Source organism: Coregonus clupeaformis, chromosome 23 (genome assembly GCF_020615455.1).
Source record: "Coregonus clupeaformis isolate EN_2021a chromosome 23, ASM2061545v1, whole genome shotgun sequence".
Classification (NCBI taxonomy): Eukaryota; Metazoa; Chordata; class Actinopteri; order Salmoniformes; family Salmonidae; genus Coregonus; species Coregonus clupeaformis.
In genome coordinates this window covers 37,915,051-37,932,276 of record NC_059214.1, presented here as the reverse complement: position 1 = coordinate 37,932,276, position 17,226 = coordinate 37,915,051, and the positions used below count along the sequence as shown (strand labels likewise).

The following is a 17,226-nucleotide window of genomic DNA, read 5'->3' as shown; positions in this document are numbered from 1 at the left end:
CTCATCGTTGTCGGTGATCAGGCCTACCACTGTTGTGTCGTCGGCAAACTTAATGATGGTGTTGGAGTCGTGCCTGGCCATGCAGTCATGGGTGAACAGAGAGTACAGGAGGGGGACTGAGCACGCACCCCTGAGGGGCCCCCGTGTTGAGGATCAGTGTGGCAGATGTGTTGTTACCTACCCTTACCACCTGGGGGCGGCCCGTCAGGAAGTCCAGGATCCAGTTGCAGAGGGAGGTGTTTAGTCCCAGGATCCTTAGCTTAGTGATGAGCTTAGAGGGCACTATGGTGTTGAATGCTGAGCTGTAGTCAATGAATAGCATTCTCACGTAGGTGTTCCTCTTGTCCAGGTGGGAAAGGGCAGTGTGGAGTGCGATAGAGATTGCATCATCTGTGGATCTGTTGGGGCGGTATGCAAATTGGAGTGGGTCTAGGGTTTCTGGGATTATGCTGTTGATGTGAGCCATGACCAGTCTTTCAAAGCACTTCATGGCTACAGACGTCAGTGCTACGGGTCGGTAGTCATTTAGGCAGGTTATCTTAGAGTTCTTGGGCACAGGGACTATGGTGGTCTGCTTGAAACATGTTGGTATTACAGACTCAGTCAGGGACATGTTGAAAATGTCAGTGAAGACACTTGCCAGTTGGTCAGCACATGCTCGGAGTACACGTCCTGGTAATCCGTCTAGCCCTGCGGCCTTGTGAATGTTGACCTGCTTAAAAGTCTTACTCACATCGGCTACGGAGAGCGTGATCACATAGTCATCCGGAACAGCTGGTGCTCTCATGCATGCTTCAGTGTTGCTTGCCTCGAAGCGAGCATAGAAGTGGTTTAGCTCGTCTGGTAGGCTTGTGTCACTGGGCAGCTCGCGGCTGTGCTTCCCTTTGTAGTCTGTAATAGTTTTCAAGCCCTGCCACATCCGACGAGCGTCAGAGCCAGTGTAGTATGATTCAATCTTAGACCTGTATTGACTCTTTGCCTGTTTGATGGTTCGTCGGAGGTCATAGCGGGATTTCTTATAAGCGTCCGGGTTAGAGTCCCGTTCCTTGAAAGCGGCAGCTCTACCCTTTAGCTCAGTGCGGATGTTTCCTGTAATCCATGGCTTCTGGTTGGGGTATGTACGTACGGTCACTGTGGGGACGACATCATCGATGCACTTATTGATGAAGCCAGTGACTGATGTGGTGTACTCCTCAATGCTGTCTGAAGAATCCCGGAACATGTTCCAGTCTGTGCTAGCAAAACAGTCCTGTAGCTTAGCATCTGCGTCATCTGACCACTTTTTTATTAACCGAATCACTGGTGCTTCCTGCTTCAGTTTTTGCTTATAAGCAGGAATCAGGAGGATAGAGTTATGGTCAGATTTGCCAAATGGAGGGCGAGGGAGAGCTTTGTATGCGTCTCTGTGTGTGGAGTAAAGGTGGTCTAGAGTTTTTTTCCCTCTGGTTGCACATTTAACATGCTGGTAGAAATGAGGTAGAACGGATTTAAGTTTCCCTGCATTAAAGTCCCCGGCCACTAGGAGCGCTGCATCTGGATGAGCGTTTTCCTGTTGATTAATGGCCTTGTACAACTCATTCAGAGCAATCTTAATGCCAGCATTGGTTTGTGGTGGTAAATAGACAGCTATGAAAAATATAGATGAAAACTCTCTTGGTAAATAGTGTGGTCTACAGCTTATCATAAGATACTCTACCTCAGGCGAGCAAAACCTCGAGACTTCCTTAGTATTTGATTTTGTGCACCAGCTGTTGTTTACAAATATACACAGACCGCCGCCCCTTGTCTTACCAGAGTCAGACGTTCTGTCCTGCCGATGTAGCGTATAGCCTGCTAGCTGAATGTTATCATTGTTGTCGTTCAGCCACGACTCCGTGAAACATAAGATATTACAGTTTTTAATGTCCCGTTGGTAGGATAACCGTAATCTTAACTCGTCCATTTTATTCTCAAAAGATTGAACGTTGGCTAGTAAAATTGATGGGAGAGGCAGTTTACTCGCTCGCCGTCGGATCCTTACAAGGCACCCGGATCTGCGTCCGCGATATCTCCGTCTCTTCCTCACGCGAATGACGGGGATCTGGGCCTTGTCGGGTGTCTGTAGGATATCCTTCGCGACCGCCTCGTTGAAGAAAAAATCTTCGTCCAATGCGAGGTGAGTAATCGCTGTCCTGATATCCAGAAGCTCTTTTTGGTTATAAGAGACGATGGAAGAAACATTATGTACAAAATAAATTACAAATAACGCGGAAAAACACACATAATAGTACAATTGTATGCTACAAGCTTGGCACACCTGTATTTGGGGAGTTTCTCCCATTCTTCTCTGCAGATCCTCTCAAGCTCTGTTAGGTTGGATGGGGAGCGTCGCTGCACAGCTATTTTCAGGTCTCTCCAGAGATGTTCGATCGGGTTCAAGTCCGGGCTCTGGCTGGCCAGTCAAGGACATTCAGAGACTTGTCCCGAAGCCACTTCTTGGCTGTGTGCTTAGGGTCGTTGTCCGGTTGGAAGGTGAACCTTCGCCCTAGTCTGAGGTCCTGAGCGCTCTGAAGCAGGTTTTCATCAAGGATCTCTCTGCTCTTTGCTCCGTTCATCTTTCCCTCAATCCTGACTAGTCTCCCAGTCCCTGCCGCTGAAAAACATCCCCACAGCATGATGCTGCCACCACCATGCTTCACCGTAGGGATGGTGCCAGGTTGCCTCCAGACAGATGCTTGACATTCAGGCCAAAGAGTTCAATCTTGGTTTCACAAGACCAGAGAATCTTGTTTCTCATGGTCTGAGAGTCCTTTAGGTGCCTTTTGTCAAACTCCAAGCGGGCTGTCATGTGCCTTTTACTGAGGAGTGGCTTCCATCTGGCCACTCTACCATAGAGGCCTGATTGGTGGAGTGCTGCAGAGATGGTTGTCCTTCTGAAAGGTTCTCCCATCTCCACAGAGGAACTCTGGAGCTCTGTCAGAGTGACCATGGGGTTCTTGGTCACCTCCCTGACCAAGACCCTCCTCCCCCGATTGCTCAGTTTGGCCGGGTGGCCAGCTCTAGGAAGAGTCTTGGTGGTTCCAAACTTCTTCCATTTAAGAATGATGGAGGACACTGTGTTCTTGGGGACCTTCAATGCTGCAGAAATTTTTTGGTACCCTTCCCCAGATCTGTGCCTTTGACACAATCCTGACTCGGAGCTCTACGGACATTTCCTTCAACCTCATGTCTTGGTTTTTGCTCTGACATTACATTTACATTTACATTTTAGTCATTTAGCAGACGCTCTTACCCAGAGCGACTTACAGTTAGTGCATACATTATTTTTTTCATACCCCCTGTGGGAATCGAACCCACAACCCTGGCGTTGCAAACGCCATGCTCTATCAACTGAGCTACATCCCTGCCGGCCATTCCCTCCCCTACCCTGGACGACGCTGGGCCAATTGTGCGCCACCCCATGGGTCTCCCGGTCGCGGCCGGCTACGACATGGACTGTCAACTGTGGTACCTTATATAGACAGGTGTGTGCCTTTCCAAATCATGTCCAATCAATTTAATTTACCACAGGTGGACTCCAATCAAGTTGTGAAACATCTCAAGGATGATCAATGGAAACAGGATGCACCTGAGCTCAATTTCGAGTCTCATAGCAAAGGGTCTGAATACTTATGTATATAAGGTATTTCTGTTTTCGCTTTGTCATTGTTGTGTGTAGATTGATTAGGATTTTTTTTTTTTTATGTAGTACATTTTAGAATAAGGCTGTAAAGTAACAAAATGTGAAAAAGCCAAGGGGTCTGAATACTTTCCGAATGCCCTGCATTTGGTTTACACTGAAAGCGTTTTTCCATCCCGAAAATGATATTTTTATATCTTTTGTTTGTACACTGTTTGGATTTAGGCGGCCCTCCCAAGGATTAAAAATCCCTGATTGGGTTCATAGTTATCTTTCTTGAAATGTTATTTTAGGCATTCAATAAACATGTAAAAGCAATAAAAATTCAACTTTAAGACAAGAGGTGACCTAATACTATTTTCACAGCACAGTATAGTGCACTATAGCAGTTTTTCCCAAACTCTGTCCTGGAGCCCCCTCTGGGTGCACGTTTTGGGTTTTGCCCTAGCAGTACACAGTTGATTCAAGTAATCAAAGCTTAATGATAAGTTGGTTATTTGAATGAGCTATGTAGTGCTAGGGAAAATTGTGCACCAGGGTGGGGCCAGGACGGAGTTTGGGAAACCCTGCACTATAATTCACTACATAGTGTGGAAAGGGTTAGTTTAAAGGACACACAATCATTCAATCAATTAATAAATCAAATTAAAAGCCCTTTTTACAGTTGCCACTAAGTGCTCAACGATAATAGTAACTTGGCCCATCCTCCTCTAGCTGTACTGGTTTAGAAGGAAAATGTCAGGAAGTGATAATATGTATGCGTGTGTGTTCCTCCCCGCCAGGTGATAGAGTGTAACCTGCGAGCATCCCGCTCCTTCCCCTTCGTGTCTAAGACCATCGGTGTGGACTTCATTAGTGTGGCTACACGGGTCATGGTGGGTGAACCCCAGGACGAGGCTGCTCTGCCCTCTCTCGAGAACCCCATCATCCCTGTCGACTATGTGGGAATCAAGGTGAGGCTCTGTGACTACAGTGCTCTGTCCCAATATCCACACTAGCACACTACTTAGTGCGTTGGGTACTTTTTTTTTTTCACCTTTATTTAACCAGATAAGCCAGTTGAGAACAAGTTCTCATTTACAACTGCGACCTGGCCAAGATAAAGCAAAGCAGTGCGATTAAAAACAATAACACAGAGTTACATATGGGGTAAAATAAAACAAAGTCAAAAATACCACAGAAAATATATATACAGTGTGTGCAAATGTAGCAAGTTATGGAGGTAAGGCAACAAATAGGCCATAGTGCAAAATAATTACAATTAGTATTAACACTGGAATGATAGATGTGCAAGAGATGATGTGCAAATAGAGATACTGGGGTGCAAATGAGCAAAATAAATAACAATATGGGGATGAGGTAGTTGAGTGGGCTAATTTCAGAAGGGCTGTGTACAGGTGCAGTGATCGGTAAGGTGCTCTGACAACTGATGCTTAAAGTTAGTGAGGGAGATAAGACTCTCCAGCTTCAGAGATTTTTGCAGTTCATTCCAGTCATTGGCAGCAGAGAACTGGAAGGAATGGCGGCCAAAGGAGGTGTTGGCTTTGGGGATGACCAGTGAGATATACCTGCTGGAGCGCATACTACGGGTGGGTGTTGCTATGGTGACCAATGAGCTAAGATAAGGCAGAGATTTGCCTAGCAGTGATTTATAGATGGCCTGGAGCCAGTGGGTTTGGCGACGAATATGTAGTGAGGACCAGCCAACAAGAGCGTACAGGTCACAGTGGTGGGTAGTATATGGGGCTTTGGTGACAAAACGGATGGCACTGTGATAGACTACATCCAATTTGCTGAGTAGAGTGTTGGAGGCTATTTTGTAAATGACATCGCCGAAGTCAAGGATCGGTAGGATAGTCAGTTTTACGAGGGCATGTTTGGCAGCATGAGTGAAGGAGGCTTTGTTGCGAAATAGGAAGCCAATTCTAGATTTAACTTTGGATTGGAGATGCTTAATGTGAGTCTGGAAGGAGAGTTTACAGTCTAACCAGACACCTGGGTATTGGTAGTTGTCCACATACTCTAGGTCATATGGGGGGGGGCATGGGCGAGTTGCAGCGGAGGGTGCAGAGCTAGTGGCTGGGGAAGTGGTAGCCAGGTGGAAAGCATGGCCAGCCGTAGCAAAATGCTTGTTGAAATTCTCGATTATTGTAGATTTATCGGTGGTGATAGTGTTTCCTAGCCTCAGTGCAGTAAACAGCTGGGAAGAGGTGCTCTTATTCTCCATGGACTTTACAGTGTCACAAAACTTTTTGGAGTTAGTGCTACAGGATGCAAATTTCTGTTTGAAAAAGCTAGCCTTTGCTTTCCTAACTGCTTGTGTATATTGGTTCCTAACTTCCCTGAAAAGTCGCATATTGCGTGGGCTATTCGATGCTAATGCAGTACGCCACAGGATGTTTTTGTGCTGGTCAAGGGCAGTCAAGTCTGAGGAGAACCAGGGGCTATATCTGTTCTTAGTTCTGAATATTTTGAATGGGGCATGCTTATTTAAGATTGAGAGGAAAGCACTTTTAAAGAACAACCAGGCATCCTCTACTGACGGAATGAGATCGATATCCATCCAGGATACCTGGGCCAGGTCAATTAGGAAGGCCTGCTCGCTAAAGTGTTTTAGGGAGTGTTTGACAGTGATGAGGGGTGTTTGACCGCTGACCCGTTACGGACGCAGGCAATAAGGCAGTGATCGCTGAGATCCTGGTTGAAGAAAGCGGAGGTGTATTTAGAGGGTAAGTTAGTCAGGACGATATCTATGAGGGTGCCCATGTTTACGGATTTAGGGTTGTACCTGGTAGGTTCCTTGATCATTTGTGTGAGATTGAGGGCATCTAATTTGGATTGTAGGATGGCCGGGGTGTTAAGCATATCCCAGTTTAGGTCACCAAGCAGTATGAACTCTGAGGATAGATGGGGGGCAATCAATTCATATATGGTGTCCAGGGCACAGCTGGGGGCTGAGGGGGGTATGTAGCAAGCGGCAACAGTGAGAGACTTATTTCTGGAAAGGTGGATTTTTAGAAGTAGGAGCTCAAACTGTTTGGGCACAGACCTGGATAGTATGATAGAGCTCTGCAGGCTATCTCTACAGTAGATTGCAACTCCACCCCCTTTGGCAGTTCTATCTAGACGGAAAATGTTGTAGTTGGGGATTGAAATGTCTGAATTTTTGGTGGCCTTCCTAAGCCAAGATTCAGACACTGCTAGAACATCAGGATTGGCGGAGTGTGCTAACGCAGTGAATAACTCAAATTTAGGAAGGAGGCTTCTGATGTTAACGTGCAGAAAACCAAGGCTTTTACGGTTACAGAAGTCAACAAATGATAACTCCTGGGGAGTAGGAGTGATACTGGGGGCTGCAGGGCCTGGGTTAGCCTTTACATCACCAGAGGAACAGAGGAGGACTAGAATAAGGATTCGGCTAAAAGCTTTAAGAACTGGTCTTCTAGTGCGTTGGGTACAGAGAATAAAGGGGGCAGATTTCCGGGCGTTGTAGAATAGATTCAGGGCATTATGTACAGACAAGGATATGGAAGGATATGAGTACAGTGGAGGTAAACCTAAGCGTTGGTTAACAATGAAAGAGATAGCATAATAATAATATGCCATTTAGCAGACGCTTTTATCCAAAGCGACTTACAGTCATGCGTGCATACATTTTTTTGTGTATGGGTGGTCCCGGGGATCGAACCCACTACCTTGGCGTTACAAGCGCCATGCTCTACCAGCTGAGCTACAGAGGACCACAGCATCACTGTAGGCACCGATTGAGCCGGTCTCGGCGTGTATGGGGGGTGGAACAAAGGAGCTATTTGAGGCAGTTTGAGAATGACATGGGTTTCTATATTGAAATTGTATAATAAGAACTAACTGGAACAGCAATAGGCAAGGCATATTGACATGGGAGAGAGGCATAAAGCAATCACAGGTGTTATTAGAGAGAGCTAAGACAACAACTGGTAATGGCGATGAAAGTTTGGGCTGAGGCTAAACAGATAAACAGGACAGGGTACCGTGTAAAGGAACAGTCCAGCAGGCATCAGCTGTGCAGCTGAGTGATCATAAGGTCCAGTCAACAGCAATATGTGAGTCCGAGAGCAGTTCGAATTGGTGCTAAAGCACAGCGAGCAGGAAGCACAGCTGTTGTTTGCGTGTGCTAGCGGGCCGGGGCTAGCAGATGGATCTTCGTGGTCGTCGCAACGGGAAGCCTGTTGAAACCACAGACGATTACGTCGGTAGACCAGTCGTGATGGATCGGCGGGGCTCCGTGTCGACTCTAGGAGGTCCCGTCCGGTTGACAGAGAGGTAGATAGCCGGGAGATGTGCCTGACTCGAGGCTAGCTCAAGGCTGATTAGCCAACAACAACATCCATTTGGTTGCAGCTAGCTAGTTGCGATGATCAGGTGTTAAAGGTCCAGTGATTTAGTGATTCCGGCAGAAAATCCGATATGTTCTGGGTCGATTAACGCACTGTGCTAGAGCTGGATGGTAGGTAGTGCAGGCCATGGACAATGGTGAAAAACCGCTAACGGTGGCTAATAGCAAGTAGCTAGTTAGCTGGCTACTCCCGTCTGGTAGACAAAGAGGTAGATAGCCGGGATATGGGCCTGGCTCAAGGCTAGCTGGTGCTTGCTTCGGGGGCTGTGGTGATTAGCCTACAGCAACATCCATTCGGTTGCGGCTAGCTAGTTGCGATCCGGTGTTAGGGTCCAGTGATTCAGTTATTCCGGCAGGAAATCCAATGTTCTAGGTGAAAACCGCTAACGGTGGCTAATAGCAAGTAGCTAGTTAGCTGGCTAGCTAGTTTCAACTGGAGATTCTAGATAAAGGTGAGTAAATAATAGAATCCGTTCCACATTGAGTGAGGCGGGTTGCAGGAAAGTATATTTAGTAGAAGGATGAAAAGTGTGATAGGGAAATATGTACGAAAAATACGAATGAATGAAGCAATAAGGGGAGACTACAGGGCTCTGTCCTAATATCCACTCTAGCACACTACTTAGAATGAAGCAATACATCATCTTTTTCTGGGGAACCCAATAATAAGTGTCTTACTTTGCAATAGACTAAAGAGTAGCGGAGGGACCCTGATTAAAAGTGTTAATAGCACACATGTTCATGAAATACAATCGATGGCCGTAATCACCCCCAGACACAGCTGCTAATTTGATGGGCCATGTAATAATCCGGCCGAAGTGGAGTCTTTTGTTTAGACATGTAGCTAGCTAGCTAGCTAGCTAAACAATGAACCGGCATAACCCCAACTCATACTACTACCAATACAAACAATGTCATAGCTGTAGTATGAATCTGCAGGTAGCTAAAGCTAACAAACTAGGTTCAATGTTAACTAGCTAACAATAGGCTATAACTAGCAATGCAAATGGTTTCTGATTCAAATAATATTACTACACAGATCATACATGTAACGTTAGCTAGCGAGCCAGCAAGCTAACATTTGCTAGCTAACTAACATTATGCTTTAACTTGCAATAAAAATGACTTTCTGACAAAATGTGAAACTTATATCTGGAAAATGTAGCTAGACTCTTACCCGTATACATGGATGAATGCTTCACGGCAGACTGGAACCATTTAATTCCGTTTTGTTTGTAGCTACATCTTGTTTGGTCAGCTTTGTGTCAAGTCACTCCAGTTCACACTGACCGTGGCGTATGCAGAAAGTAGCCCATCACTTTTTTCTACTGATCTGTCGATAGCGCCTGCTAAATTCAGGGCATCAATGTTGTTGCGAAAAGTAGCAAAACTTTTGTAGTTCTCGATGGCTAACGTTATATCTTTCAAAAACGGCGCGGTGGAAAGCACTGTCAACACATACTGAACAGCTCACGTTATAGACAGAAGCGTGCTACATGGCAGACCAATCCAAACTCATCTCCCGGCATGTCCAGCGCATATATTATCTCAGCCAATCATGGCTAGTGGGAAGGTTCCTGTCTTTTTCCGTGGCTAAACCAACTAGACTCGTAATTTAACAATTGTATTCTTATTTATGGATGGAATACAAGTTTGTTATTAAGGCACATGAAAGTTCACATGTTCCAGAAGGCATTTCTGCCAAAAAACGCATTCTGATAAAAAAATCAATGTTTACGTTCAAATGCTGCTCCTGTGAAGTATTGACGTGCGACATACGCCTAGTTTCCTGAAATGAGTCACATATTGCACAATGTAATGTAATATTTTGTGACCTGAGTCTTTTAAGCAAAATATCACAGATGAGACATAAATGTTCAGCTGCCCCTTTGACGTTACCATGGTAACAGGGCCACTCGAGAAGTCACTGTGCCTTTGAGAATCTGACTAGTAAAGGCCGACAACATCTCTTCGCTAGCAGTGGAAGCAAACGCAAACATTAAAAAACAACCTAAATTGTGAACAAAACAATGTAAATAGCCAAGCAACACAAGGATAAAGTCTCACTTTAGTATACTGAACAAAAATATAAACACAACATGTAAAGTGTTGGTCACATGTTTCATGAGCTGAAATAAAAGATCCCAGAAATTTTCCATACGCACAAAAAGCATATTTCTATAAAATGTTGTGAACATATTTCTTTACATCCCTTATACTGAGCATTTCTCCTTTGCCAAGATAATCCATCCACCTGACAGGTGTGGCATATCAAGAAGCTGATTAAACAACATGATCATTACACAGGTAATAAAAGACCACTAAAATGTGCAGTTTTGTCACACAACACAATGCCACAGATGTCTCAAGTTTTGAGGGAGTGTGCAATTAGCTGCAATTAGACTGCAGGAATGTCCAACAGAGCTGTTGCTAGAGAATTGAGTGTTCATTTCTCTACCATAAGCTGCCTCCAACGTCAGTTTAGAGAATTTGGCAGTACATCCAACCGGCCTCACAACCGCAGACCACGTGTAACCACTCCAGCCCAGGACCTCAACATCTGGCATCTTCACCTGCGGGATCGTCTGAGACCAGCCACCTGGACAGCTGATGAAACTGAGGAGTATTTCTGTCTGTAATACTGTCTGATTTCCTTATATGAATTGCAACTCAGTAAAGTTGTTGAAATTGTTGAATGTAGCGTTTATATTTTTGTTCAGTATAGTTAGACCAACTAATGTCTGCGCATTGCTTCTAAAAACGAATCTTTCAGCACTTCATTCACAGTGCACACAGCACCCCAGCCAGGCAGAGTTGCTGTGTGAGGTGGGATAGCTATAACGTTAGGATTCCTCTTTGTTTGTGCATTTCCAGGTATAAAAACAAATCGGCAGAAATATTTATAGTTGTGCACGCTCAAGTTTTCTGATTTTTTTTGTCTTATTTCTTGTTTGTTTCACAAAAAAATATATTTTGCATCTTCAAAGTGGTAGGCATGTTGTGTAAATCAAATGATACAAACCCCCAAAAAATCCATTTTATTTCCAGGTTGTAAGGTAACAAAATAGTAAAAATGCCAAGGGGGGTGAATACTTTCGCAAGCCACTGTATATGTTGAAGTGGGTGGGGCTTAAGCTGCATCCCTGTCTCACCCCCCGGCCCTGTGGAAAGAAATGTGTGTGTTTTTTGCCAATGTTAACCGCACACTTGTTGTTTGTGTACATGGATTTTAATAATGTCGAATGTTTTCCCCCCAACACCACTTTCCATCAATTTGTATAGCAGGCCCTTATGCCTAATTGAGTCTAAAGCTTTTTTTTAAATCAACAAAGCATGAGAAGACTTTGCCTTTGTTTTGGTTTGTTTGTTTGTCAATTAGGGTGTGCAGGGTAAATACGTGGTCTTTCGTACGGTAATTTGGTAAAAGCCAATTTGACATTTGCTCAGCACATTGTTTTCACTGAATAATGTATGAGTCTGCTGTTAATGATAATGCAGAGGATTTTCCCAAGGTTGCTGTTGATGCATATCCCACGGTAGTTATTGGGATCAAATTTGTCTCCCACGTTTGTGGATTGGGGTGATCAGTCAGATACAGACCTTGGTTCCAAATATTGGGGAAGAAGCCAGAGCTGAGGATGATGTTAAAGTTTAAGTATAGCCAATTGGAATTTGTGGTCTGTATATGTTATGATTTCATTTAGGATACAATCAACCCCACAGGCCTTTTTGGGTTGGAGGGTTTGTATTTTGTCCTGTAGTTATAATAATAATATGCCATTTAGCAGGCGCTTTTATCCAAAGCGACTTACAGTCATGCGTGCATACATTTTTTGTGTATGGGTGGTCCCGGGGATCGAACCCACTACCCTGGCGTTACAAGCGCTGTGCTCTACCAGCTGAGCTACAGAGGACCACATGTTCATCCAATGTAATTGAGTAGTCTAATAGTTTATTCTAAGATTTTTATTTGATCGTGTATATGTTTCTGCTGTTTGTTCTTTGTTATAGGGCCAAAAAGATTGGAGAAGTGGTTTTGTTTGTTTAGAGTTTTCCAATTTTCCCAGAAGGGGTTAAATTCTATGGATTCTTCAATTACATTGAGCTGATTTCTGACGTGCTGTTCCTTCTTTTTCCATAGTGTATTTCTATATTGTTTTAGTGATTCACCATAGTGAAGGCGTAGGCTCAGGTTTTCTGGGTCACTATGTTTTTGTAATGGATAGGTTTCTCAATTTCTTTCTTAGGTGTTTGCATTCTTCATCAAACCATTTGTCATTGTTGTTGATTTTCTAAGGTTGTCTGCTTGAAATTTGTATATTTAATGGTGAAGATGAGATGTCAAATATACTGTGTAGGTTTTCTACTGCCAAGTTTACACCTTCACTATTACAGTGAAACATTTTGTCCAGGAAATTGTCTAGAAGGGATTGCATTTGTTGTTGCCTAATAGTTTTTTGGTAGATTTCCACACTACTTTCCTTCCATCTATAGCATTTCTTAATATTATTCAGTTCCTTTGGCTTTGATGCCTCATGATTGAGCATAGCTCTGTTCAAGTAGAGTGTGATTTTGCTGTGATCTGATAGGGGTGTCAGTGGGCTGACTGTGAACGCTCTGAGAGACTCTGGGTTGAATTCAGTGATAAAGTAGTCTACAGTACTACTGTCAAGACATGAGCTATACAGTGGGGAGAACAAGTATTTGATACACTGCCGATTTTGCAGGTTTTCCTACTTACAAAGCATGTAGAGGTCTGTCATTTTTATCATAGGTACACTTTAACTGTGCGAGACGGAATCTAAAACGAAAATCCAGAAAATCACATTGTATGATTTTTAAGTAATTAATTAGCATTTTATTGCATGACATAAGTATTTGATCACCTACCAACCAGTAAGAATTCCAGCTCTCACAGACCTGTTAGTTTTTCTTTAAGAAGCCCTCCTGTTCTCCACTCATTACCTGTATTAACTGCACCTGTTTGAACTCGTTACCTGTATAAAAGACACCTGTCCACACACTCAATCAAACAGACTCCAACCTCTCCACAATGGCCAAGACCAGAGAGCTGTGTAAGGACATCAGGGATAAAAATTGTAGACCTGCACAAGGCTGGGATGGGCTACAGGACAATAGGCAAGCAGCTTGGTGAGAACGCAACAACTGTTGGCGCGATTATTAGAAAATGGAAGAAGTTCAAGATGACGGTCAATCATCCTCGGTCTGGGGCTCCATGCAAGATCTCACCTCGTGGGGCATCAATGATCATGAGGAAGGTGAGGGATCAGCCCAGAACTACACGGCAGGACCTGGTCAATGACCTGAAGAGAGCTGGGACCACAGTCTCAAAGAAAACCATTAGTAACACACTACGCCGTCATGGATTAAAATCCTGCAGCGCACGCAAGGTCCCCCTGCTCAAGCCAGCGCATGTCCAGGCCCGTCTGAAGTTTGCCAATGACCATCTGGATGATCCAGAGGAGGAATGGGAGAAGGTCATGTGGTCTGATGAGACAAAACTCCACTCGCCGTGTTTGGAGGAAGAAGAAGGATGAGTACAACCCCAAGAACACCATCCCAACCGTGAAGCATGGAGGTGGAAACATCATTCTTTGGGGATGCTTTTCTGCAAAGGGGACAGGACGACTGCACCGTATTGAGGGGAGGATGGATGGGGCCATGTATCGCGAGATCTTGGCCAACAACCTCCTTCCCTCAGTAAAAGCATTAAAGATGGGTCGTGGCTGGGTCTTCCAGCATGACAACGACCCTAAACACACAGCCAGGGCAACTAAGGAGTGGCTCCGTAAGAAGCATCTCAAGGTCCTGGAGTGGCCTAGCCAGACTCCAGACCTGCACCCAATAGAAAATCTTTGGAGGGAGCTGAAAGTCCGTATTGCCCAGCGACAGCCCCGAAACCTGAAGGATCTGGAGAAGGTCTGTATGGAGGAGTGGGCCAAAATCCCTGCTGCAGTGTGTGCAAACCTGGTCAAGACCTACAGGAAACGTATGATCTCTGTAATTGCAAACAAAGGTTTCTGTACCAAATATTAAGTTCTTCTTTTCTGATGTATCAAATACTTATGTCATGCAATAAAATGCAAATTAATTACTTAAAAATCATACAATGTTTTTTGTTTTAGATTCCGAATCTCACAGTTGAAGTGTACCTATGATAAAAATTACAGACCTCTACATGCTTTGTAAGTAGGAAAACCTGCAAAATTGGCAGTGTATCAAATACTTGTTCTCCCCACTGTATGTGTACCTACCGTAGGAGTCCCCTCGAAGCCTACCATTGACTATGTACATACCCAGCGTCCGACAGAGCTGCAGGAGTTGTGACCCGTTTTTATTGGTTATGTTGTCGTAGTTGTGTCTAGGGGGGCATATGGGGGAGGGAATGCTGTAACCTCCAGGTAGGTGATTGTCCCCCTGTGTGCTGAGGCTGTCAGGTTCTTGTCCAGTTTGGCATTTGGGTCGCCACAGACTAGTACATGTCCCTGGGCCTGGAAATGGTTGATCTCCCCCTCTAGGATGGAGAAGCTGTCATCTTTAAAGTATGGGGATTCTATTGGGGGGATATAGGTAGCACACATGAGGACATTGTCGTGACGTGACTTAAATTAATGTGATGACTGTTATTTATCGACTCAACTAACTATGTTTAATTGTCACTCGATTAAATTAATCATGTAACAATTAACTCATTAAGAATTTGGGGCACCACGGAAGAAGTTGTTTAACGAGTTACCATCTCCCGAATTAAACTCTTAGAAGATATACATGTTATATATCGATAACAGTCACTTATTAAATAATTTCCTCTTACCATTCTGAACGTCGCATAATCCTTGAACCTGCAAGAACCCTATCCTTATTGATGAATCAGTAATACACAAATTGGCTTAATTATTTATTTACTAACTAACTAAATAATAACACAGAAGACAAACACACACACACAGTATAGGTTATTGATTACTAACGTAATACAGTCAAAACAGATCCCTAGTGGACATTTGGAAACTACACTCACAGTAATCATAATACTTAGCACCCTAACCACCGCTCATTCGGATAAGAAATGCAATGTATATATTTACGCGTAGCTGTCCTTGATCGTCATCTCTCTGTTCAACCACTTTCTCAAAAAGGGTTTGAGTGTCCTGGTTCCACTTCGGTGAGACTCGGCTTGTCTTCAAATGGAGTGTTCGTTAGAAAGGATACTTCAGATGTACCAACAGCTGTCGGAGAGGGATTGTCCTTCACAACTCGTGGCTTTAGTGAAAGTTCTCTAAACTACTATACATGTACAGCTGCAGACTGATATGATAAGGTCCAGTGCGTTTATCTGCTTCTTCACCTCGTGTAGAGGTTGAGAGTTTCAGAGTTGTACCATTTCAAACGTATGGACTACATTTACATTTACGTCATTTAGCAGACGCTCTTATCCAGAGCGACTTACAAATTGGTGCATTCACCTTATAGCCAGTGGGATAACCACTTTACAATATGTTTTATTCATTTTTTTATTTTATTTTTTATTTATTTCTTTCTTTGGGGTGGGGTAAGGGGGGGTAGAAGGATTACTTTATCCTATCCCAGGTGTTCCTTAAAGAGGTGGGGTTTCAAATGTCTCCGGAAGTCTCACGTTTTCTGGTCTGTAGAGTGTCAACCATTTTAAGCCGTGGGGCTTCCTGGTCTTTCTGGTCTAACCATTTTAAGCGTGCAGTCGCCACTCCACGCTTCCTTTTCTGGTAGAAATTCAACCATTTGCAACATCCGGCTTACACCGTAGTCTGCTTGGTCTGGTGTGAATTTCGTCATGAGGGGTTTTATACTTGAGTAGAAAAGGGGGCGTTTCATCATGTTTGTGCTCATCTGGGCGTGGCCACTGACTGAGAACAAGTCAATATGGAAAACAGTCATCTCATCTAGAATGCTAAAATCACACTGTTATCTTCACAAAAGTATTATTATGCTTAATCATTCGTTTTATACAACAATTAAATGCAAACCTCATAACTGGGAATTGTACACCCCCAGAGAAACAGTTATGTTGTTCCACCGTCTTTAATGACATCACAATATAGTAACGAATTCGACATTATTGTTCTTTTAAGTCCCTACCGACCATTTCCCACATTCTTGGTGTTAGAAATATTGTTTCATTATCCACTTTTGGATGTTGGAGTTTTGGCGGGAAGAATCTCTGTGTTAACAAAGGGGTCCTTTCTCCCAATACTTCATGGCAAGGAAGAGAAAGTCTGCACGGTATTTACGACCAGTTAAGTCATAAAACTGGCCAACTTCTCCCCCCCCTCTTCTGTGGAAGAGAGAGAGGGTCCTTTGATCCACTGTCAGGACAGTCATGACAACATTTTTCTTTGTTGAGATACATTTCCTTATTAATTTCTAGCCAGATGTAAAATGTTCCTGTTTTGACTAATTTAATAGACTGAGTTAGGTCTGCTCTATACCAAATTAGCATACCCCCTGAGTCTCTTCCCTGTTTCACCCCTGGTAGTTGGTGGATGGGACTACCAGCTCTCTGTATCCTAGAGACCAACCAGTGGGTCCGTCTCCTTTATACCATGTTTCTTGTAGGATGACTACAGTGGGGAAAAAAAGTATTTAGTCAGCCACCAATTGTGCAAGTTCTCCCACTTAAAAAGATGAGAGAGGCCTGTAATTTTCATCATAGGTACACGTCAACTATGACAGACAAATTGAGAAAAAATTATCCAGAAAATCACATTGTAGGATTTTTTATGAATTTATTTGCAAATTATGGTGGAAAATAAGTATTTGGTCACCTACAAACAAGCAAGATTTCTGGCTCTCACAGATCTGTAACTTCTTCTTTAAGAGGCTCCTCTGTCCTCCACTCGTTACCTGTATTAATGGCACCTGTTTGAACTTGTTATCAGTATAAAAGACACCTGTCCACAACCTCAAACAGTCACACTCCAAACTCCACTATGGCCAAGACCAAATAGCTGTCAAAGGACACCAGAAACAAAATTGTAGACCTGCACCAGGCTGGGAAGACTGAATCTGCAATAGGTAAGCAGCTTGGTTTGAAGAAATCAACTGTGGGAGCAATTATTAGGAAATGGAAGACATACAAGACCACTGATAATCTCCCTCGATCTGGGGCTCCACGCAAGATCTCACGCCGTGGGGT

At 43.9% G+C, this 17,226-nt stretch overlaps 1 protein-coding gene across 1 annotated transcript in view; it reads left to right on the top strand.

Moving 5' to 3' along the window:
* The window catches only part of cps1 (carbamoyl-phosphate synthase 1, mitochondrial), a 132,269-nt gene that overhangs the window by 79,246 nt on the left and 35,797 nt on the right, over positions 1-17,226 (top strand). Inside the window, exon 32 of the mRNA XM_041844701.2 lies at positions 4,441-4,611. Coding sequence (XP_041700635.1) covers positions 4,441-4,611 — 171 coding nt within the window. The remainder of the gene's footprint in view (positions 1-4,440; positions 4,612-17,226) is intronic.